Source organism: Gymnodraco acuticeps, unplaced genomic scaffold (assembly GCF_902827175.1).
Source record: "Gymnodraco acuticeps unplaced genomic scaffold, fGymAcu1.1, whole genome shotgun sequence".
Classification (NCBI taxonomy): domain Eukaryota; kingdom Metazoa; phylum Chordata; class Actinopteri; order Perciformes; family Bathydraconidae; genus Gymnodraco; species Gymnodraco acuticeps.
Genome location: NW_022990274.1, coordinates 5,360,176 through 5,385,809, shown reverse-complemented (window position 1 = coordinate 5,385,809; position 25,634 = coordinate 5,360,176). Strand labels below are relative to the sequence as shown.

General features: G+C 41.5%; 1 protein-coding gene, 1 long non-coding RNA gene and 1 other non-coding gene across 4 annotated transcripts in view; 2 read left to right on the top strand and 1 right to left on the bottom strand.

Annotated features, from left to right (window-relative positions):
* The window catches only part of tmeff2a (transmembrane protein with EGF-like and two follistatin-like domains 2a), a 117,012-nt gene extending 109,449 nt beyond the window's left edge, over nucleotides 1-7,563 (top strand). For both annotated transcript variants that reach the window (XM_034221396.1, XM_034221395.1), the window contains 2 exons: nucleotides 2,886-3,044; nucleotides 6,793-7,563. In XM_034221396.1, the coding sequence (XP_034077287.1) occupies nucleotides 2,886-3,044; nucleotides 6,793-6,889 (256 nt within the window). In that variant the 3' untranslated portion in view covers nucleotides 6,890-7,563. The remainder of the gene's footprint in view (nucleotides 1-2,885; nucleotides 3,045-6,792) is intronic.
* An 11,414-nt stretch (nucleotides 7,564-18,977) lies between these two features.
* Nucleotides 18,978-22,226, bottom strand: LOC117549474. The gene is made up of 3 exons (XR_004569489.1): nucleotides 21,177-22,226; nucleotides 20,260-20,801; nucleotides 18,978-20,116 (listed from the first exon to the last, which is right to left on the bottom strand). It is a non-coding gene; the product is annotated as an uncharacterized LOC117549474 (long non-coding RNA).
* Nucleotides 22,227-22,481: 255 nt separating this feature from the next.
* trnas-aga lies at nucleotides 22,482-22,563 on the top strand. The gene has a single exon. It is a non-coding gene; the product is annotated as a tRNA-Ser (tRNA).
* Nucleotides 22,564-25,634: the final 3,071 nt, after the last annotated feature.

The window sequence follows — 25,634 nt, the reverse complement described above, 5'->3', positions numbered from 1 at the left end:
AATACTCAGGTGCATGACAAAAAAGACTTCACTGAAGGAGACAACAGTTGTTGGCACACTGTTTGGCACCAAATAAATCATTCGTTCAACGTTTTGAAGGAAAATATATTCAGAAGTTTTAAACTCGGCTAAACCAAGAGTTTAGAATATAACTCGTCTGTAGAAATCCCTCACTGCAGTAAACCGTGTGCTTGGAAGTCAGTCTGTGATGGAGGCACACACTTTAAACAGAAACAAGAACTAAACTTAGTCGAGAGAAGTCTTCGAAGTTCAAACATTTTGAAATGGATAAATACTGACCGGCAGTGGCTCAGTCAGTAGGGGCTTGGACTGTCGGTTCAAGTCCCCGAACAGACCTAAATATGGAGTGTGGACTGCTACTTGGAGAGGTCCCAGTTCACCTCCCCTGCCATGGTGCCCTTGAGCAAGGCACCGGACAACCCCCTTCCCCCCCCGGGCGCTGTACAATAGCTGCCCACTACTCCTAGTACTAGACTACTAGGATGGGTTAAATGCAGAGGCCAAATGTCACTGTGTGCTGTGTGCTCCGCATGTGTGACCATTAACGACGGGTTTCATCCCTCCCATTCTATTCTAAAAAATGGTTCAGCAAAATGTCATCACTTTGAAGGACATACTGTTCATATTTTGTATAGAAAAAACTGGAAACTGCCACAAATTCAGACACACTTCACACACACTTACAGAACAGCAGTCTCACAGCTGAAAATGACAGCTCTCGTACATATTCACACAAAATCCACAAGCATTTACATAAAGGCACAATGAGGAGTGGTATACCCAGCACACACACACTCGCACACACACACACACTGAATGTCTTTTCCAGCCTGATAGTGTAGCAGCCAGGGGGTCCTGGTATCCCTCCCTCTATCTCTCTCTAACCTCTCTCGTACTGCCACACATCCTGCATGCATACAGAGCAGTGCTCAGCGGGGAAGGGGTGTGGAAGGTCTCTGCTACCCCCTGCTGGCTGCAGGATCTAGAGGCTGTGTGTCCTAATGAGAAGGAAAGCCGAGTACAGTGCGAAACGGGGCACAAACCACAAGCAGAACAAGGTTGCAACGTCGATCTTTCCCAGCGTTAGGTCGAAGGGATAGAGAATGTGAAAGAGACTGTGTGTGTGTGTGTGTGTGTGTGTGGTGTGTGTGTGTGTGTGTGTGTGGTGTGTGTGTGTGTGTGTGTGTGTGTGTGTGTGTGTGTGTGTGTGTGTGTGTGTGTGTGTGTGTGTGTGTGTGTGTGGCGTGTGCGTGCGCTAAATGAGGATGTGCACGTGTTGGTGGGTAACAACCTCCCCGGAGACAGGAAGACAGGGGGTAGAGAGGAGATGGAGAGAGAAAGAGAGATTAAAAGGGGAACCATTTTAGCTCCTCTCTGAGGACACAGATCATCTCCATTAGTCTCTGTGTGTGTGTGTGTGTGTGTGTGTGTGTGTGTGTGTGTGTGTGTGTGTGTGTGTGTGTGTGTGTGTGTGTGTGTGTGTGTGTGTGTGTGTGTGTGTTGTGTGTGTGTGTGTGTGTGTGTGTGTGTGTGTGTGTGTGTGTGTGTGTGTGTGTGTGTGTGTGTGTGTGTGTGTGTGTGTGTGTGTGTGTGTGTGTGTGTGTGGCTCTTTCAAATCTCATCCACACTATGCTGGCTACATTGGACAACACCGATGATATGCTTTTTCAGGTGGTTTTTCTCTAATACCTGAATAATATTAATGTTTTCCTCTTGATCCTCTTTTGGTCCAAAGGCAACAACGCTGTGGACCATCACATAATATCTGTGATGCAGTTGATATAGCCCAGTTACAATTTGGATTTAAGACGGCAAACTGTGACCCCCTCCTGAACAGAGATATTGTTATTCCCTATTTTATGATCACACATTCATATGATAAATACAGTCACGACGACACCTGAATTCTGTTTATACGTGAAATACTCATCGATATAAAACCTCAAAATATACTGACATTATCCACAGATATGAGGTCAAGACTCAAGACTAATATTCGTGTTACCAATTTGCAAGGATGCAGACCTCCACACTTATCACAGATTACAAGAGGTACCCACATAATACCAGTCCTGTGTTTTACTGACAGTAGCATCCCAAGATAGCCAATCACAGTGGCTCGCATCTCCGTAGCTTCCTTATCTCTGGTGTTAAGTGTGTGTCTGGTTTGTATAGCCACATTTTGCGATCTACGCTATCATCCCGATAATACAAATATGCTTAAAACTCTTCAAATGATACTCTAACATACAGAAGTAATATTACAATACATTTGATGAAGTAAAAGATATACTGTTTATATTCAGTATATACAAACAAAAATGGACATTCATCACAATTACTTTGTATATTTTATCTTCCCATTCCTAGTTACCTAGCCTGCAACCTCTGAACACACAACTATATTTCCAGGTTTAGTGTTGACATGATGAATGTAGCTGCTAACTTAAAAAAAAATACACTCTCCCTCCTTCCCTTTAACACCGCCACCTTATCAGTCATCTACACCGTCCGGGCAAAGAAAAAGCACACTCACCACACTGCCACACAAACACATTGTTCCCCCTCAACAGGTGCCCACGTCTCCATTAGGAGCACGGAAATAATTAACCTGTCTCTCAGTGCGAAGAATGACTCTATTCCCCTCTCTTTCTCTTCTTCTCTGGGTGTGTGTGTGTGTGTGTGTGTGTGTGTGTGTGTGTGTGTGTGTGTGTGTGTGTGTGTGTGTGTGTGTGTGTGTGTGTGTGTGTGTGTGTGTGTGTGTGTGTGTGTGTGTGTGTGTGTGTGTGTGTGTGTGTGTGTGTGGTTGTGTGTGTGTGTGTGTGTGTGTGTGTGTGTGTGTGTGTGTGTGTGTGTGTTCCCAGCTGTCACTCGGGGTTCCGTGGCCCCCAGTGTGACATCAAAGAGTACAACGTGCTCTATGTGGTGCCAGGCTCGGGCAAACTGCACTATGTCCTCATCGCCTCCATCATCGGAGCACTGCAGGTGGTGATCATCTGCGTGGTGGTGCTCTGCATTACCAGGTGAGTCATGGCCCTCACACACACGCACACACACACACACACACACACACACACACACACACACACACACACACACACACACACACACACACACACACACAGCTCACTAATGAACCTGGCAGCAGTTATTTCGATGTTGTCTGTATTTGGGAGTCACGGGGGGAATGTGGAGCTCCGGAGAAATCAGATGAAAGGTCACCTTGCTTACAACACAGAGAGAAAGCACTGTCAAATTCCCCTGTGAACACACACACACACACACACACCTACATACAAGCGCAGATACATGCTGATATCTGTGTAGGTTAGCGCACTCTCTTATCTGTTTTGTATTCACAGTAAAGACCCACACACACATATATAGCCTGCGGCTGTCTGCCTCCGGCTGACCTCAGCAATTTATGACTTATAATAAAAGATTTTAAAAGACTTTTGGCCGAGACGAAACTGCTCCTTTGAGCAAAGGAAGGGGAGGGGCAAGATGAGAAAGAGACGTTTTAAAGGGGAGATAAAGAAAAGAAGAGAGGAACACTGAATACAGCCACTGTTCCATTCATGTTTCCTCCTGCTCAGCGATATTTATTTAAAGCCAAAGAGTATAAAAATAGTCCTTGTAAAAGTAAAAAAAAGACATGACACTGCTCTCACTTGTTACGGTGGAGCCAAATTAATTAATATATTATACAAAACTGACGATAGGAGAAAGGATAAAATGAGATAGGGAGCAGTTTTGGTTATTTATTACACAGCCTAGTCAATTCTCATTGGTCAATTGGATATTCAAGAGGTTGTTAATAACACTTACACACCTCTGCTAAGAAGGATTTATGGACTATGTGCAGTCATATCAATCCACAGAAAGAAGTCCGGTCGATTTAACGTCAGCTGTGGACAACAAATATTAGTTAGAAAACTGTGAAATACTTTTTGAACATTCATTGTTATATTTGTGGAGAGCACAAAACTTTGGATTAATGGCTAAACGGTCCCTAGTAAAGAAAAGAAAAAGAGTACAAGGGAAGGACTTCAGATAAATCAGCAGAAGAAGAGAGACAGGAAGTAAACACTAAAGGGAACAGCAGAAGAAGAGAGACAGGAAGTAAACACTAAAGGGAACAAGAGAAGAAGACAGACAGGAAGTAAACACTAAAGGGAACAGCAGAAGAAGACATACAGGAAGTAAACACTAAAGGGAACAACAGAAGAAGACAGAGAGGAAGTAAACACTAAAGGGAACAAGAGAAGAAGACAGACAGTAAGTAGTCACTAAAGAGAACAACAGAAGAAGACAGAGAGGAAGTAAACATTAACAGGAACAGCAGAAGAAGACAGAGAGGAAGTAAACACTAAAGAGAACAAGAGAAGAAGACAGACAGGAAGTAAACACTAAAGGGAACAGCAGAAGAAGACAGAGAGGAAGTAGTCACTAAAGAGAACAACAGAAGAAGACAGAGAGGAAGTAAACATTAACAGGAACAGCAGAAGAAGACAGAGAGGAAGTAAACACTAAAGGGAACAAGAGAAGAAGACAGACAGGAAGTAAACACTAAAGGGAACAGCAGAAGAAGACATACAGGAAGTAAACACTAAAGAGAACAACAGAAGAAGACAGAGAGGAAGTAAACACTAACAGGAACATGGTTTGAAGACTGGTTAAAGGAAAATAAAATGTCAACAGACAGTTAGAGAAAACATCAATCAGTGAGGCCGTCTTTTTAAGTTATGTTGCTTTTACCACAGTTACAGTCGTTGGAACGTCGTGGGGGAACGGACCATTTTTTTCTTAGCAGAAGCCATACAAATATTTTGAAGTCAATAAAATCATTTAAAATCAATATTGTGAATCAAGTCGTTAGTGAAAAAAAAAACAACCAAAGCTAATTATTCCTAAAATATATAGTTAAATAACTTTGAAATTATATATTTACGGATAAAAGCAACACATCTCCTTATATAAGAGGAGAGAACCAACATGATCTGAGATATTTGCACGAAAAATGACTTTGAAGAGTAATCAATTGTTAAATGACTATTGTTGCAGCTTTACAGTTTATACAGACGTAGATTTGAGTGCCTATTGTCCTATGGACAGACTGACTTTGTGTTATGAACTAGCAGGGCGAGTCACATCATTACCCAGCATGCTGTCTGGCAGTGTTACGGTTAATAAGAGTCCACTCTAAACACTCCACTGAGTGTAAAGCACAACTAATACTTATGTCTTATAGAGCTCAACCCTGAAACTGCACTTCCTCTGGTCTAAAGCAGGACGCCCACTATCTGTGAAGTGGAGTGGATGAATGGTTATGGACAGATATACGGAGAGTGCTTCCATTTAAGTTAGATCATAAAGACTTACCGCTCACTTAAAGGTCAAACATGTGGGAGTGGAAGAAGGTCAATCCTATGTTTGCCACCTATACCATCCTGTCACATGTCACATGAAGGTCTGCTGGAAGGAGATTCACTGTGAGATATAATGTTGTTACCACAATATCGTATCCTTCCTACTGTAGACACATCCACAGAAAGAAAAGAACAAATCCATAGATAAATACTCTTAAACACAGCATTTAAAAATATGGACTAGCGCAATGTCCAAAGGCAAAATGTGTGAAAATATACTCAAATAAGTATTGTGAGGCTGCGGAGAAGTTCCAGCAAAAAAACTGTATTCTACAAATGTAATACAATTCTTGTTGGGGATAGATCCTCTTAAAACTCCCACCATGATGGTGTCAATACATTTTTCAATGATAATACGAATACTGTCAGTCCCCGCTGAGTTGGACGCAGGCTAGAATCGGAACATGAAGCATTTCATCCCCGTGTCTCAATCTGTGTTTTTACTGTTGTATTTTTAAATGTCACAATCTGTCTTTGTTTCCCTGTTTTATTTTGAAGAGCTTTCCCCCCTGTGTTTTCCCTCCTGTTTGATCACCTGATCTGTTCACCTGGTGCCTTTGTGTTTTCCCTTCACTCCCCCCCTCCCCAGCTGTGTGTTGTCCTGTGATTAGTCCTGCATGTATTTAAGTTCTGGTTTTCTGTTGGATCGTTGATTTTACACATGGGAGTGGTCTGGTCTATTGGCTGTATACGTATTGTATTGAACCTTGAATAACGGTATTTTTCTTTTAAACCATGATACTCCTTTAAATCCCCCTTTCAAATCTATCTCCAATAAAGGTTAAACTGATCAAATATATATTATATATATATATATATATATATATATAATAATTATATATATATATAGCAAAACATATAGCCAGAGGTGGCAGGAGTAATCAGATTTTCTTTTAATGACTTTGTATACTGCAGGGTAGCTTGTGAATTTACTCCAGGTGTAACTAAAATCTTATTTAAGAGTTGATTATATTTCACATCATTCATCGAAATCTGTAAAGTAACTAAAGGTAAAGGTAGTGGAGTAAAAATACACGATAAGCCTCTGAATTGTAGTAGGGTAGACATAGCAAAGTAGCAACAAATGTAAGTGCAAGTATCTCAAAATTGTACTTAAGTACTGTACTTGAGTAAATCTACTTAGTTACTTTACAATTGCATATTACATAATCACAGTTTTCCAAATCATGCAGCCCCAATTATTAGCCAGACGTTGGTAGTTACGTTTTTTTTGTCAAATGGTAGAGTGGCTTTATTCAGTCCATAAAATAGAATTGCTTCAGAATGAACTTGTACAGGTGTAACATGCTTCTCCTTGTCGTCGCCCCCCCCCCCTTCACAGGAAATGCCCGCGGACCAACAGGATCAACCGGCATAAGCAGAACAATGTCCACTTCAGTACGGAGAACACCATGCGTGCCTCCACCCGGCTCATCTGAGCCCCCACACACCGGACAGAGCCCCCCCTCCGCTTTACGGGGAGCGCTGTGGCGTTAGATGTCCCCCCCCTCTCCTTGTAGGATCTGCTTCCCCTTCACCCCCTCTCCCCTCTCCTCCCAATGTGAACTCTAATGAAGCCCGGGGAGGACGGTGGTGCTGCAGAGACAGTGATGAGACAACCCCCCCTCCCACACACACACACACACAGATGCAGATGTGTCTTCCTGCACCTTCCGCCCAGGGTTTCTCAAACGGACTGAACCATGAAGCGTCGTGGGGGGGGGAGGGGGGGGCATCGAGGAATGTGAGCGTGAGTGTGTGAATGTGTATTAGACGTGTGAGCTTTGGTAGAGGCGGGCTAGCCGGTGTCTGTCGTTTCTAGATGGGGGGGGGGGGGCAGAGCGGGGTAGTGCAAAGCAGGGTAACAGGCTTTAACTGAGGTGTGTTGTCGGTCCGGTAGGGGGTGGGGGGGGGGGGGGTACACGTGATGCCTTGCACTTTGTGTTATAGGAGACCTTTGACAGAGGGCACAATGTTACTATAGAGCTCTCTGTTGGGCGGCAACGCCAGCTTCTGTATCTTGGGTTCTATTTCCAATAGTTATTACTACATTGTCTTGATGGGGTCATTTTTTCTGTAAATGTAAATAAATAATTTATATCACGAAATGTAACATGCTGTGTCGCTCATTGTTCTTATTTTACAATTATTTTAACACAGAGGCTATTAGCAATTTTACTGGTAACATGTTTTTTCTTGTTTTTCTAAATGCAATGTTCAGAAGCTTTATTGTCATATTAACAACAGGTACATTAGAGCAGGGGTTCCCAACCTTTATTGTGCCAAGGACCGGCAGATACATAAAAAAAAAATCGCGGACCGGTTGTCAATTTTAACTGATTTTAATATTTACTCAACAGCAGGTAGCAACAGAGGCTAATTGTATGTAACAGCCTGAACAAATACTATAACAATATGCATCCAAAACATATTAACAACGTTTAAAAAAGCCAAAAAAACGACGTTATTCAGTTTTTAAACCAAAACGGGAAAACAGATAAATCAACGTTTTGGTTTTGTTTGTATGATTTACGGATAATCCAGTGAATGCTGGGAAAACGAGGAGAAGGCGCATTATGAAGGAGGTGTGTGTGTGTGTGTGTGTGTGTGTGTGTGTGTGTGTGTGTGTGTGTGTGTGTGTGTGTGTGTGTGTGTGTGTGTGTGTGTGTGTGTGTGTGTGTGTGTGTGTGTGTGTGTGTGTGTGTGTGTGTGTGTGTGTGGTGTGTGTGTGTGTGTGTGTGTGTGTGTGTGTGTGTGTGTGTGTGTGTGTGTGTGTGTGTGTGTGTGTGTGTGTGTGTGACACTGGCATTTGTTTTCAGAAGATATTTTGATAGTGACGTTCCGGTGCACGTCCGACAGCATTTAGCAATAAATCGAGATTAAGATTAAACTAATTTATTTTGGGAACACCCGCAAATAGGCTACCTATGGAGTTAGCCAGATGTGTGTAAATTACTGTTCATGGTCATTTGAAAACAAATGCCGGTGTCGGACAGACACAAACACAGAGCTGAGCAGAGCACACACACACACACACACACACATCATGCGCCTTGATGACTGGACATCTCCTTCATAAAACGAATAAAAGGGGGAGTAATCGGGCAGTTCGATGTGTGTAGAGATGTGTGTAGAGGTGTGTGTGGTTAACACGTAGCAGCCTGCAGTCACTCGCTGTTCTGATGAAGGTAAACACAGCGAAGGCGGTGCGTAAAAAGGCACAGCTCTCGGCGCGCTGGTGCTGCACTTCTCAGAAGCGGAGTTACACGTCCCACTGCCTCCTGATGCTGCAGCCATTTCATGAAGTGAAGGAGGTTTTCCTTCTATAAAACAGCTGCGGGCAGCAGATACCGTGAGAGTCCCGGACATGAATTCATAGATCAAGGCAGACTGTTTACTCTCCTGTTTTGCCAATCCGGTGCTTAAACAAAGGCAAGGCAAGGCAAGTTTATTTATATAGCACTTTTCAACACAAAGCAATTCAAAGTGCTTTACAAAAAAATGAAAGACATAAAGAAATGGCATTTAAAATCAGTCATTAAAAAGAAAAGCTAGTAAAATAAACATATAGCTCTACACCCCTGGCCGACTTAAAATGAAGTCCGAGTTTGAAATATATCTCAAATAATGTATGCACTGCCATTTCCCCACATAAACATAACAGTCTGCAATTAAACGGTTGTCTCCTGTGCGCTCCTCTTCCTACTTGGCGCACCGGTAACGCACGAGAGGCTGAGCCGCCGAATCCCTCGGAAAAGCCATTTTCAATGGTTATCTGGTGAAAGATAAACTAGGCTACTGGATGAAATAATATGACTGGTATAGGTGCGAACATTAAACACTTTTTGAAAAAAATATTATGATAAAATATTTTTATATATTTATAATTCTGCAAATATTGCGATAAACTCACAGCTATTTCGCGGCCCGGCAGTAACACCTCCGCGGCCCGGTACCGGTCCGCGGACCGGGGGTTGGGAACCCCTGCATTAGAGCAGTGGTTCCCAACCTGGGGGGCGCCAAAGGTCGCAGGGGGGGCGCCAGGCCGCAGATGATTTGAGGCCAAATCTCATATTTAGACTTTTTTTTTTTTTTGACTAATAATTGTAACGCAATACATGATTGTCACTAAAAGCCTTGTCTCCACATTACAATAACATTTTAAAAAATTGATTAATTACAATACAAATTCAAGTTAGTAGCTATTAAAGGCATAAAAAAGACAGAAATGTATCATTGTTTCTTTAATACAAATGTTTCTTCTGCCTGTAGAGTGTCCAAACCGGGCTTGTCTGGATAAGCGCATTTTTAAAACATAGTCATTGTCCATGCCGGTTTCAGTTGGATTATTTGTCACAGTTACTCCGATCAGATCGGTCTCCTCCATTTTGTAGATTATTTACGATTTTTGAATCTACATAAACACATCAGCAAAATCCAGTTTACTTTGAGCATGTGTTTTAAACAGTTTAATCCCTTTGTGAATTGTTTCCACTTGCGCCGTCCTTTAATTTCTTCATACAGCGGGAATCTAAATGAATGAATCCTGAGTCCAATAACCATCAAAGTCACTCCAATAGTGCTCCTTAATTACGCTTTCATCCTCCTTTAACAAAATACTTCACATTCATCCAGTTTGTGACAGTAGTTGTAGCATTTTTGAGACTTTTAAACTTGAATTACCGCTGTTGCACCCCCCCCCGCCCCCCCCCCCCCCCTTTGTGTGTGTGGGGGGTGGGGGCGCAACTTACATTTTGGGGGGCTCTTGGGAAAAAAGTTTGGGAACCCCTGCATTAGAGCATACAGTATATTTAAGACGAGAAATTAGGAAATTAAAATAGTGCTATAAAAGTATGTGAAATGCAGGAATAAGTTAACGCTATACGTGTGAAATAGAAAAAGATTAAACAGAATGTAAAATGAAATACTGTACAGATGTTAGTGCTATAAACATGTAAGCGATGGCACCTCAAAACTCACTTTGCTTAGCCAAGGGGCCACTTGTGTCAATAGATAGAAGTTAAATAAACACAGAACAGTGTGGGATGTGGTTTGGATCTCTATGAATTGTATTTCTATTATTCTATTTTGATCCTTTTTCATACGCCTTATGTACACTCAAATAACACAACGGTTTATAAATTAGAAAACAGTGGCAGGGTCCCCTGTATCCTGGCCTGTGGCTGTATACTCGTGTTTTGAATGCATATGGATGAATATTACTTTTGTTTAGAGATTATGTTTTTTGTTATGGGATGCGAGGATTACAATATGTCCAAATATTTCCATGCCATTTCAGTTGCTGTGTCCTTGAAATCTCGCTTTATGAAAGAGGGGAAAGCATGTAAAGCTCACTTAATACACATTATCTTGCACGATTATGGCCAAAATGATCATCAAAATGATTTTGATAAATATTGAGGTCACAATTATTTACCAGTATTATTCATTGGTGCAAGTGAAAAAAAAAAAAAAATGAGGGCTCTAAATAAGCACAGGAATTGTTAAGGATAAATTCAAGATAAATGTTGCATTTCAAAGTTAAATGCAACACACTTGTGCACTTTGAGATCAACAGTATGTGATAGAGTGAGATGATAGAGAATCTTGTGATATTGTTAACATTGTAATCATAAACACACATGGTGGGTGGATATGAATGTCCATGGCGCAGCAGGCAGACATCCACACAGCATGGTGAACGAGAAGGCGGCGTGTTTCAAGGTCAGTGGAATTGCAAGCTACCCCGAAGTCAAATCGAAACATAACACTCATATAATACTTTTTTCATCATATTTTTGCCATACTATACTATGACTTTTACTTTTGTTTGACATACTATGATTTTATAAAATAGGACTTTTTGATGATATTTTCTAAATACAATATGTATACATGTTTATGATAGGGGTTTCACAACTACCAATATTTACTAGTCGACACGTTTTTCAAAATAGCAGTCGACTAGTCGTTACGTCATAATAAAGACACACAAAGAGAGGTGTAGCCTACAACTGTATTTTATATCGGAACTCATACAGTTACATTAAACACTGCATTTTAATTGTGTTACATGGCTGAGTAAATAACAAACAGTAACTAGACTTAGTAAATAACAAACAGTAACTGGACTTAGTAAATAACAAACAGTAACTGGACTTAGTAAATAACAAACAGTAACTGGACTCACCAAAATCGACAGCAAAAAACTCTGTTTACTGAAATGCCACGTAAATCGAGATGGGTCTGGCTGCAGACCGCAGCAAGGAGGCGGATCGTATAGGGGCGGATCGTATAGGGGCGTTTCCTAAGCGTATATGATGTGATGCTAACCAGCACTTAGCATGATGCTAGTGTACTGTTGTATTATCTTGGAAATATAAGTAGGCCTGCCCTACATACTATAACTTAATCAAATAATATGGTATGGATTCGGATAGACAACATGGCTAGCTTGGTTGGTTGAATTGAGTAATAAGATGTGCGGTACTGATTAAGGTTGTAACTGTAACAGTTTGTAACTACTAGTTGTAATGAACCAGACGAGAGACGGACGCATCCTTTCAGTAAATGTCGGCTGCTAATCAATATGTAAAAATAACACTTCGGATGTGTCTTCTATAATTATGTAACATTAGTTATGGCATCATCAGAAATGTGGTAAAGTAATATGATTAGAGAAGAGTCACTGGTCATCTAACACATGCTTAATAGCTCACCTAACACTATTAAAGACAGGTTAAAGAATGTAACATAATAAAAACTTCCTAATATCGATAAGCAAAAACACTAGTTATATTATACAAATTATGTGACCCCTTGAGCTGCATAAACTAATAAGCAATCCAATTAAAATATAAATATCAAAGCTCATTCAAAAACTCGGAAGGCTACAGGGGACATGGGCGCAGAGGACAACTCTCTGGGATGTACTCGGAAGATGAGCTGGCAGGATTCTGCAGCATTGACTGTTTCTATGATGCTGGAGGCACCTTCCAAGAATAAAATGTTTGTTTAATAAAGACTTTCCTCTTTGTATGTACTGTATATATATTTTATTTTTTTTATTAATCTTACCACCAGACACAACATGAACAAATGAATGATACACATCAGGACAGTAACTTAAACTTCAGTATTTTAGGTGTACAGAAACCTCTACTCATGTTGTTAAATGATATACAGCAATATCTTCCATAAAACGTAGTTGATTGATTTGAATAATAATTACTACCACTGCACAAACAGTGAAAAATGATATGCCTACAATTGATGAATTTGTCTTCTCTGTGGGTTGTATACTCTTCATTCTTTATGCAAATTAATTATAATTATTATTTTTCAAAGTTCGTTTATGATTCATTCAAAGCATTACAATAAATGAGAAACAGAGAGCGTCATATACCTTTAAGAAATACGTGGGGGCGGGGTTCATAACCCTTTAGGAAACGCCCCTATACGATCCGCCTCCTTGCTGCGGCCTGCAGCCAGACTCTATTGCGTAAATCCAGTGCGCAGCAGCGCATTGCGCAACACTTTACTCGCTGTCCTCCACGATAACGTCCACCTTTCCAGATTTTTGGTTTGCGTTGAGGAACACCAACGCATCGACATGTGAGGGAAGGAAGCTTGACCGCTTTCGGGTGACAGTGTTGCCTGCCAGGGAAAAAACCCTCTCACTCGGGGTGCCTGTGGCTGGAATAGCTCCTCGAAAGCTTGGCTAAATGGGGGACGCGGTGCACGTTTTCTGCCCACCACTCCAGTGGGTTATCCATTGTGGGGATATGCGGTGTCCGCTGGCAGTAAACCCGTAGCTCATCATCCGCATCACTGTTGACACGTTTTTTCTTGCTGCTCGTCTGCCTCTGTCCTGTGCTGACGCCGGTCCGTTGCTCACTGGTGCTAGCATTACTGCTAGTGCTAGCTGTCGGCAGCGGGTGTCTCATCTTCAGATGGTTGCGCCTAGCAGATGTATTTTTGTTGTACTTCAGTACAGCTGTACACAACTGACACTTCACTGTGGAGTTGGTTACATCTTCGTTGAAGTACTGCCATACATAAGAATGTTGGACGTGTTTTGAAGCATTTTGCAGCACCTCGTTTACCTCCATTTGTTTCACGACTAGTCGACTAGGGCCTACAGCGCCGACTAGTGGTAAAGGTAGTCGACTAGTCGATTAGTTGGTGAAACCCCTAGTTTATGATACTGTGACTTTATCATACTGGGACTTTATCCAGGGGCGGCGAGTACTGTAGGCTAGGGAGGGCTAAGCCTTCCCAAATATTTGTGTCACTGCATCCTGGTAAAATAAAAAACATAATGTATAATGTTTGTGTCTTTGACATTAGCGCTGCTATGCAGCCACCTGCGCCCTGTACCACTAAGCCAGTTCAACAGACCCTGGATATGTTTGAGTTATCTTAACTAACCCTAACAAACGAGATCTCGCTAAGCGGTCCTACGATGCTGGTTATCAACTCGGTAAATCAAGCCAGGGTTTCTCTCTCCAGCTGTGAGCGCGTTCACGTGAAAGGGGCGGGGTTATTTGACCAATCACAAACAGGGACAAGTGTATTGACAGCGCAGCGTCATACTTCATTCATGAAAAGTAAACTAATATTAGACAAATATGAACTTTAAACATCCATGACTTAAACATATAATAGTAGGCTATAGTATGTCCAAAAAGATCTGAAAAACGACTTAGTAGGCTATGTCAGAAATATGATAAAGTCATAGGTGGCGTGTGAGGCTCAGGTTTGGGAAGGCTGAATAACTTGTTTTACCTGACGCTGCCTGCCTCAGGCGTCTATAGAAAAGAGATCAACTCAGTGAAAGCACCGCCTGCTGACCAATCAGAGCTCAGTGTGCGGAGTTTAAATCTATAAAGTCATATTACAGGAAAAAGAAAATACAGTTTAAACTGCCGTAGGCCTATGCAGAGAAGATGCCGACGTGTCGCACTTATCATTCATATCACATCATCAATCAGATCATCGATCATATAATATCATAATATATCATATATTTCCTTATCAGTCAGCTTCTTGAGCCGTATCTGGCCGTGCAACACTCACAGTGTCACATACTGTATGCAGAAGTATTATTTTAAGCAACACATTAAGTTGACGAAACACTCGAGACAAATGTAATTAAAGTCAGATCGTGTTTTAGACGGGGCAGTGATATCATAAACCTGTTAATGTACACATTCAAACACTTTTTCTTTTACCAGCTGTATTCACCTTGCAGATGCAGCTATGTGGCTTTTATCCTGGATAAAGTGTTTAAGTCATGGATGTTTAAAGTTTAACTTCTTCATATTTGACTTGTATTAAAGTTCACTTTTCATTCAGGAAGTATGACGCTGCGCTGTCAGTGCGCTTCTCCATGTTTGTGATTGGTCGAATGCTCCAGTACCACCCCTTTCATGTGAACGCGCACCTAACTAGGACACGGCTGGCTTGAGCGATCCACTTGATAACCAGCGTCGTAGTACAGTTTAGCGACAGCGAGTATGTTTTGGATTAGGCCAACCGGCTAACTCAAACATATCCAGGTTAGGAAAATCCAGTTTCGTAGTACAGGGCTGAAGTCCAATAGTCCATTTAGCTTAGGAACCTTCCTAACGGAGTGAAATGACCCGGAAGTACGTCAGTGGCAGCCATGATAAGTGCCGTTCCAATTCTCCAAATGAAAGGAAAGGAGGTTTCAAACTTCCTTTATAACCTCCTTTAGTTTAGGAACCACTGGACCTCCCTAACCGAAAGGAGAGGAGAAATGCTGCCCCACAATGCATTGCAGCCGCAGCATTTGCCGTCACTCAACAGTCGGCCGTTCACGGAAACAACCGATTATGACCGAGAAATGATATCATGAAAGTTACGGTGCTTATTAAGCATTTTAAAACGTATGTGGTAAGTTGCCAAAGTGCTTTTTTCTGAACGTTCGTCAGTATTATAATCAAAAAGAGAAATATGAACGTTAGTTTTTACTGAAATGATCAAATAAAGTCAACATTTCACAGTCTTTACTGAGCTGTGTGGGGTTTGTTCAACTTGTAAAAGATGTTTGAATGGTGATATACACAGTGATAGATGTTAAGGACTAATGTTTATAATAAATACATCTGTATTGATTTTAAGATCTTTTCATAGTTCATACAATCATACGTATTGGGATCATTTGTATTAATGTGGACCGGAGGGAGAGGGTGACGAGCATAAGTTTCACTTTCCTTTTTTATTTCAATTCCAACTTTGGTCATGAAGAATATGTTTCTCTGTTGTCCACGTTCATAAATCATAAAACAACAGCATCAGAGCACGGTGCAGAGTCTCTAGATGAGTTTACAGTAGCCCCTCGTTCTTATTAAACATCCATGTTGTAGTCCGCTATAGAAAACTGTAGTTTCCATAGTTTCCCCACAGCAGCAGACGCACATTCATGACGTCCGCTGGCGCATCATAAACACGTCGGATAGTGAACGTGCATTCGGATTCTCTAAAGTACCGCGGTCTCTTCTCCTAAGTCCTTTTTAATTCTCCTATCCACTATCCCTTAACCCCGTGACGTTTCACTCAGAGGTCAAGGAATAGGAGATAGGGTTAGAATTTAGGAGCTGATTTTTGGATTATCGGAACGCAACCCAGGCCTCTGCTGTCAGACGATCAGCTGTGCGGCGTCATCACAAAAGGACGTCGCTTCACGTGATGCAACGGAAACAACGTCCCATTGCTCTTAAAACTCATTTCCCTGCTTCTCGTGGTTTCCTTGCGTCTGTCCATGCTTCCCTCGTGGGAGGGACTAGTCGCAGGGAAACGACGCAAGTGAGGGACGCAAGGAATCCATTTAACCGAAGTGATAAGGACCCAAGGCTATGGGCCCTTCTCACTTCTCTTATTTTTCATTTCCTCGCTCCTCGGTCTCGGTCTCACCGGAAGTTGATTTGTCTGCGCCATCTTGAGTAGCGTCCCAATGGCCTTATTTTTGCCGGAGGAGCGAGGAATGAGGAGCGAGGAGCGATAATGGAGGAGCTATAACCGAGGAACCACCAGTCCATCCTCCGATGAAATCCTCAGATACTCGCCCCGCCCCCTTACTGTGTATCGCTCACTGATTGGACGAGGCAGTGCATGCACTGATCTGATGCTTCTTGACATGAGAGCAGTTTCCCAGCGGAGTGAAGAAAACACATGAACCTCACGGGAGTCACTCCTCAATTACCGTGTTTTGTTTCAATTAAAGTTTCATTTAGTTACAAATATGTGATATATCTGAACAACAAAGTGGTCAAAAATCATTTTATTCATTTTTTGGAAACATTTTCATGATCGCTTTTTTCGTTTTACATTTTCATTTATTGTCATTTCCATTCAGTCAGTCATTAAGTGCTATTAAAATGTTAATGTGCTACATATCCACACAAACAAAGTGTGCAATCCAATGAATGTTAATCTAACTGGGTTTTGATAGATTCTTTCACACACAGTGATGTCACGAGCTACCCACAATGCAACACGCGCCATATATATATATAAATACGCCATTTTCATGGAGGTGCAAATATCCTGGAAGTACAAATACAAACAGCTAGCTAACGTAGCAAGGCAGAGCGAACTAGGTTTTTTTTCTGAATTAACGACCGAAGAAATCGCTGCATGTCTTCGGATTACATCTCTGGACTTGAGGGGTGTGCTCTAGGTCGTTACCAGCGTAAACTAGAGCTGTGTGGGTTGTTACAGACTGCCTGCAGATGTATGGAAAAACGACAGTGGCCTTCGTCGATTTTGGCAGCATCTACGTCTAATTTCTGGAAACACCAGGTGAATACCCCACTTGTCACAATAATATTATCATGCCAATGCATATATGTGGTATTTTAGAGTTGATATTCAGTACAGGAAGCTTAGCAACACCTAGACGGTGTACGGCTAAACCCTTGGCCTGCTTGCACCTCGCGTAAAACGGCGGATACCGGAAGTACGGTGTCGCCCTCGGCCCAATACCCGTATGTGTGTTTGAAAGAATAACATATCTCTTTTTCTTCTCTCAATTATTTTATTTATATTGTGCACTCTAATCAATATTAATCAAACTATTGTTCGTTTATACATTTTTAAAATGGCGTTTATCTTTTTAGAGAATTAGTTCTTATTTTATTTCATGTATTTGGGTCTACAACAGATGATACAAATGTTTGTGTCAGTAAATGTGTGCAAACAGAGGCGGGGGTGTGTGTGGAAATAACGGGGACAGAGCTGCTAGGCTTGTTTGAGACGCGTTGCGGCTCGCCTCGAAAGTAGACGAGAGTAGCCGATCGCAGCCGGGGGAGGTCTCAAAAAGCTTGCCTGAAGTCGGACACCTCGGAGTCGGCTTCGCCTTCTTCTTCTTCTTCTCTCGGTTTTTTGGCGGATTGCAAACAACTTTAAGGTGCATACTGCCACCTCCGGAGTCGGCTTGACTCGGTTTGCATTTATAAAGAATGCACACATGTGTTTAATCGTTAATGTCAGATATGTACTAAGTAAATACATTTGTTCCTGCTCAAGATTAGATTCTACTTTATTGTTATTGCACAGATTACAGGTACTGAGACAACGAAATGCAGTTTAGCTTCTAACCAGGTGCAACAAGCAGTAAAGTGAAAAGTAATGTACACAATCTACAGAATAACATATAGAATGAATTGAATGATGAATAAACAGTGAGGGGTATGAATACACTAGATATACAGCAGCCTGAGAGCAGTATGAACAGTGTGTATGAATATGCTAAGATATATAAAGTATGAAACGGTAAGCAGTGCAAGTATAGTATAAAATATATGGATATTAATTTAATGATGATAAACATTGTGGAACAATGATGAAAAATGGGAATGGATGTGGCGACGTAAAACTGACACAAAACAACAACAAACTTTTGCCCAGCCAATTGGAGAGTTTCATCAGCAGCACGGGGTAAAAACCACCAATGAGCGCTCAGCTCGAGATACCAGCGAGTCGTTTCCCATCAAGCATTTCGCTTCCGCAGCCCGTGGAGAGGAACTGCGCCGCCTCGCCGCGCCTCGCTCTCAAGGCTGCGGGCGTCTTTGTCCCGCGAGATTTCAACGTCTCATGTAGGCGAGCCTCCAGAGCAAGTCGGACAAAATGACTAACCATCATGCAACGCACTAGCAAGACGTTGATCGCTTGTTTACTACTTTAAAACAAGTAGTGCCAATTTTTACTTAAAGTGCCTTTAAAGCAAGGGGATTACAGTAATGCATCCAACTAAAATATGTACATATAGTTTAGGATGTTGTGCATCCCTGGGAACAATCACTTCGGATCTTAAATAAACTGTTTGAGAAATATAGCTTTAGAAAAAAAAGTGGTTTTGTGGCACAACTTGCCCCCGGTGCGGGGTAAGTTGTGCCATTAGAGACAATACACTGGGGTAAATTGTGCCATTGATAATTGAAGTAAAACAGATCATTTTAATCTCACGAACAATAATGCTATATAAAAGCAAGACAAATTCAATACAACATTATTTATTTAATGTTTATTTAAAGTTTTAACAACATCAAAGGCCACTTTTCTATAACAAGGCCTATGAACACCTAACATCCTACTTGTCCAATGCTGCAGGGAAATATGAACTTCTGTTCCCTTCTGGCTGTACCACCAAGTTTTGTGGTGTGGTCAATTTGCTTAAACAGGACCTAGCGCCACATGAACACATACTGAGAACAAAATTCCAAAATGAGCACCTAATCATCTGCAAATCATCTACATCTGAATCTCTTCACAGATTCGGCCTACTACTGAACATCCCACTTGTCAATGCTGCAGGGGAATGTGAACTTATACTCCCTTCTGGCTGTACCACCAAGTTTTTGTGGTGTGGGTAGTTTCTTGAGCACATCACCTCTAGGGATGACTCCTTCATCATTCTCTCTAAATGTGAAGATGGGCTTTCCATCAACAGACCTCTTATAACTTTGCTTCAGAAACTTTGCACTGATCTCGTCACCTTCAACATAGTTATAGGATTTGGATTTTTTACCTGCAAACTTCACAATGACAAAGTCACCAGCAGACAGATCCTTGTCACCATCATCATCATCACCACTCTGGACATCTGAACTCTCATAATAAGTGGAATCGGAAAGTCACTCTCTTCTGAGCTACTGGAGAGCACTTTCTTTTTGGGCTTGGTTGGTTTTGACCCTTTCAGAGCCCCCTTCTTATTTCCACTCCTTTTCTTCTTTTCAGCCCGTTCCTTTTCTCTGCTGTGTGTCTTCTCCAGGCCATCTTCTGCCTCATCATTGGTGGTGGAGCTTTCTTCTGAGCTACTGTACACAGCTGTTTTCTTCTTGGTTTTGGTTTGATTTGCAGCTTTCAGAGCCCTTTTCTTCTCTCTTTCATTCTTTTTCTTTTCCTGTTCAGCCTTTTTATCTTCTTTTTCTTTGTGAGCCTTCTCCAACTCCATCTTCTCAGGTGTGTCGGTCACGATTCTTGTTTTCACTTTCTTTCTTACACTTTTTTTTTTCTTTCTGTGGCTTTTGGCAAGGGAAGAATTACTTCTGGAGACACATAACCCAAGTGAGCAGAAGAACCAGATTTGTCACTTGATAAGTGCTCGGGAGTGGCAGGTGGCTCTCCTGGGTCTGGATCTGCTTCAAGGAAAGGAAAGGAAAGAAACTTTATTGTCATTGAACACAGGGAACAACAAGATTACGTGGTCAGGTGGAGGGTAAGCCTGAGCCATGCCACTATGCGCACCGCCACTAGTGGCCTACCAGACTTTTTTTTTAAATACCTGTGACATGTGTTGGCTCATGAGATGGTCCAGGCAGGTGAGCAGCTCCACTGGTGGAGGGCTCTTCTCCAGGCAGGTCAGCAGTGGCACTGGGTTCATCTTCTGGATTTGCCCTGTCTGTCACCATTGATGGTGCATAGTCTTCTTCTGGGAAGATGTCCCTGTTGAAAGGGTATATGCCTGTTGCTCTGAAACCTGAGGTTATGTTTGTTGGTGACATTGCAGAGAGGAACACTTGCTTCACAAGTTCCGAGACCTCATAGATCGATACGGTTCGCCCAGGATGTGATCGCATCCACCCATCCATCGCTCGGTTATAGTAGGTTTTGAGTGGTCCATAGACAGTTTTGTCTAATGGTTGCAAGCGGTGTGAGGTTGCAGGGTGAGCATAATGACCCCATTCTCTTTAGCAATTGTCACTGACTTGAGTGAGATGTGAGACTCATGGTTGTCCAGAATGAGCAGGACTGGGTGATCGGTGGAGCAGTTGGTGTGGCGGATGAAGTGCTTCAGGAAGATGAGGAAGGCGTCTTCAGGGAGACCTTCATGTCACATAGTTTTAGTGATCAAATGTAAGAATACAATGTACAATAACAATAAAATACAATAAAATACAATAAAGTAATATATAGTAAATAAGTTGGGGTAAGTTGTGCCACTGGCACAACTTAACCCAGGCCCTTTGGCACAAATCACCCCAAGCCCACCATTTTGAAAAAAATGCATCCCCCAGCTGTTTTGAGCTAGCATCATGCTAACTGTATAGACTCATAGTGTAGCTTACTAAAGCACTAAAACATGTATGAACTGTTTTCAAAGTTGTCTAAATTATTCAAACACAGCAATCAAAAAACCTTGATCATAGAAATTTTACTTTGGAGGGCAACAAATGGTTTTTTGAACTTAAATGTGCTTACCTCTCAAGCCATGTGTCTCCCTTCTTTGCAGGATGATTGAAATGGATGCCTCTTCAAAAATATGTGGTCACATGACCAACTTCTTCTATGGTTTTCTAGATAACAGGGGTGGAACTACTTGCCCCGTGGCACAAATTACCCCACTCTCCCCTACTACATTATGATTTATTTGTTTACATACTATATTAGGACGTTTTTTTCTGCATTGAGTACTTCTAAAACTACTACTTTAACTTAAATAACACTTTAATTGCAGAAATCTACTACTGTTTATATTGTTACAGATATGCGAACCAAGCAAAGGCTCTTCATATCGCCTCCACCACTGTTTCTTCGTATCTATTTTGACACTCAGTTTCCAAAACCGCACAAACCCAACAGGAAATAGCTTCATCAAAAATAATGAGAGCAGCAAAACTGGTTAAGATATCATCCTATATACATTCATGTTTTATCGTGGCCTCGACATATTGTGTTCAGTTGTCGCTGTTTAACCAACGTTTGAATGTGGAGTGCATATAAAGAGAAACGTCACTGAATGTTAATCAGCAACATGTTTCCAAACACCGCCACTAGATGGTACTGTGCTCCCTTTAACAGCAGCTTTTCACTACAGGCAATATTTCTAGAAGCTAAATGTGAGCAGCAGAGTGATTGTGCATGATTGTTTCCAGTTTAATATCACTCAGCAACTCGAAGTAAAACGTTTTATCACTACGTTTATCTTCCAACTTTATGACGGCCATGGTATCAAGTTGTACTATTTGTATGGCACCGGCTGCCCGATCTGCAATCTATAATCCAATCATGATAATCGCTGTCCATCGTAGATGGACCTAATTCAATCACATCACCACCTTGGACAGAGCCACTGTATTTGTTATCACACAACATTGCCCGCTACTACATCGTTACTGAAGAATTTGAGTACCTGTAATCCTAACATCTTCCGCGTTGCAAGCGACGTGTCCCTAACAATAACGCTGATATTCATACATGTTTATTATAATTTGCTTGAAAATACCACTTTTTCTTCTGTTATTTCCTTGTCAACACTGTTGGAGATGGAATGGGCGGTACCATCCGTTTCAATGTCACGTGGCGATACACTGCCCTGTCATTGGTCGGTTAGGACCTGTTAGGACTTGGGTCGGTAAAGTGTTAGGAATTGTTAGGACTTTGTTAGGACTTTGATAGGACCTTGTTAGGAAATGGAAGGAATTGGAAGGAATTGTTAGGATTCGGTTTAGGGGTATTATTATTGGGCCGAGTTAAAGTTGTTACCCAACCAGGATATAGTATTAAGTTGTCGTGGCCGAGTGGTTAAGGCGATGGACTAGAAATCCATTGGGATCTTCCCGCGCAGGTTCGAATCCTGCCGACAACGTATCTTTTCTGTTTGATTTCTCAAAGGAGAAACTTCACTGGCCAGACAAAAGCCGTCTCGAAAGCGGTTACAGTCCCCTTCGAATAAAATTTGAGGTAGGGTCAGAGGTGTTTTTGTGATGTGTGAGCTCGAGTGATGATCTACTTCATTAACATATAAACGCGGAAATACATACATTTAGTACATTACAAAAATGTAGATATTTACCCATGTCAACTATGAAGGTGTATTTATTAAGGCATGTAAATACATTTTACATGTATGGTAAGTAAAGCAATTATGCATTTATACTTTTAAGTGTTTATATGCCGCGGTCTGTGTGTGATTAATCTGAAATAAGGAAGCATTTGTATGAACTGAAATGCTCATCGTAAAATGTCTAGGCCCAGACTCTTTCTCTTTTATCTCCCTGCTTAACCGTTCACCAAAAACGTTGTGACAACTTCACTTCGTCATGCACTTTTACCTGGAGAATGTATAACCAGCTCACCAAAAGCCCAAGTCCCAGAAACAGATGTTCAGGGTGGAAAGTGGGACTTACTTTAGCATCAAAACAATTTAGGCTTTTGGTTTAAATGTTCGTGGAAAAGTCAGTGGGACTAGAGTTCATTCCGATTTTATTCATCTTGTGAAAATTGCCATTACCTGTTGTAGCTAACGTATGACGCTTTGGCTTCGGACATAAGATTCTGATATTTGTGACAGGCTGACAAAAAAATGGTGCCCAGGTTGAACCCTTTCCAAACTGGCCCTGAGACTGCCTCGTGGAAAAGCATTATAATGTTGCTTTAAGGATCCAAACAGCCAACCAACGGGCAATTTCCACATTCATTCACGAGTTGTATTAATTGTTTATTTTTTTATTGTTTGCCGTGGCAACATAAATCTATACGCTATATTTTGAATTAAGGAATGGCTTTGTTTGGCCGGTAAGAGACAAAAAAAACAATATTAAATCGAGAGCATGTATAAAGTAATACAAAAATAGTCTATTGTCACAATGTTTTGATATCTCTGGGACTTATTCTTTATTTTTATTGTATGTATTTGGACTGTTTGTGCATATATTAATATTATTTCTCAATTATCTGTTTAATTAAAGGTTAGTTAAATAAAAGTTATTTTGAAGCATGTATTAGTTTGTTTTAACATTTTATATTCCTCTGGCCCCCCAGGCTTCTGTAGCTACCCTGCATTTCAACCCTTGGGTACACACCTATACTTACCCACGTGTGTGTCTGTAGCACCCAGCAGACCCAGTCAGTGTAATCCTGTCAGTTTCCTGTCTTCTCCTGCTGGGTTCGGCTCAAATCTATAGGGCCTGAGGCCAGGGAGGAGTAGGAAGGACCTTTCTGTGAATGTCTGAGTATCTGCTCTCATCTAAGGTCGAGGAATGTGGTGAATGCTATCATTACTGGACAGCAAGGATGGTCCCACAGTGGATTGCACTTTTACTGACTCAAACATTTGCACATCATGTGAAATACACAGGTTAGTTACTGAAAACATACATTGTCATCAAGGTGGTATGATGAGGCAGCTATCTGCACAGTCACGTTTGCGAATGGCCACTATACAACTATGTTTTTTTTCTCACAAAATGTCACTGTCTTTGCCATTACATTACCGGTGACATAAACTAGTATGTGTGTGTGTGTTGGGGTAAAACACACGAGTAAAAGTTTGGCAATAGTTGACAATGACAACAAAAAAATACATCCACTGGTCAGCTCCATGATAAACACCTGTGTTCGGTGCAATCGGTTTCTCATTTTAAATACATATAGCCATTTCAGATAACTGCATAATACATTTCGCACAAACCCTAGTGTGCCTTATGGGTGACCTACATTTATCTGTTTGAGACTTTGTTTCACCTGCAATGGAATGTGTACCATCTCTTCGTTGGCCAGCACCAAGAGACCCATATGTTGTAGGCTTACATGATAGGCTGGGGCTCGGAATGTGTGACTTCAACAACAGTTCATAGTGTGTTCAATGAAGAGTAGAACGTTTTTGGAGATGTTTAGAAAGTTGTTGGGGAAGTTGAGCTTGCAATCCAATCTGGTTAGATGGTAAGAGCAACATGACTTCGACGCAACCCCTTTTTGTTGTTGTCAGTGATGCGCATGGTTACATCATCCCATGGCTCCTCTTGGGCTCTAATTTGTGGAACAGCAAACAGGTTTTGAGGAGGTTTGCAAGTTGAGCCAACTCCTAATGAACATTGACACGGAACTTGAATTAAACATCTTTCAGTGGAAAAAGGGTTTGTGATCGCAATACACCCAGCAGCGCTTCTACTCTATTCTTCACACCCAAACTATCATTCTGTTTTTAACACACTACAACTAGTGAGTGTTCACAGAAACAATCCCCTATGCGCACATTCCCAACACCTCCTGAGCCAACAGACAGGCTTTGGAATCTGACTCTTATCTTAGAAATGCATAATTCCTTAACCTGCTCCTTATGATTTTCAACTGCGTGCCTTAACAGGCACGCTTGTTTTATTAGGCATTCAAATGTAAATAATGTACACAACACTGAATAATACAATGGCCACTACTTGATGGATCAACATGGGGTATATTTGATGGTGGGAATACCGGTGATGAATGAAATAAAAGCAAAATCAAACAATTTTGCTAAAAGGCACGTAGCTGTCTTCAAGGAATACACACTTTCGGAACCATTGGGCCAGGAGAGCCTTCAATATTGATTTTATAATCAACAAACCACACCTCAACTCCTTTGGCAGGGAAGGATTGGCCCATTGGTTTGAAAATTGATGGTGTTGGACACTTGAAAACATACACTCAAACAAACACACACTTACACAAGGCATTTTCTCACATTCCATGTGTGTAAAGCTCAACACCTCGGAAATTGGTCCATTAACTTCAGAATTGATAGTTCCACAGAAAAGACCTACACACACACACACACACACACACTCATCTACAATAGTGTACAAGGCCACCTTTAAGTAAGCGTGTGTTAGACACCTGCTGGTCTGTGAAAAAGGGTCATTTGAAGATCCATTGCCATCTGTTTGGGTCCCAGCATGC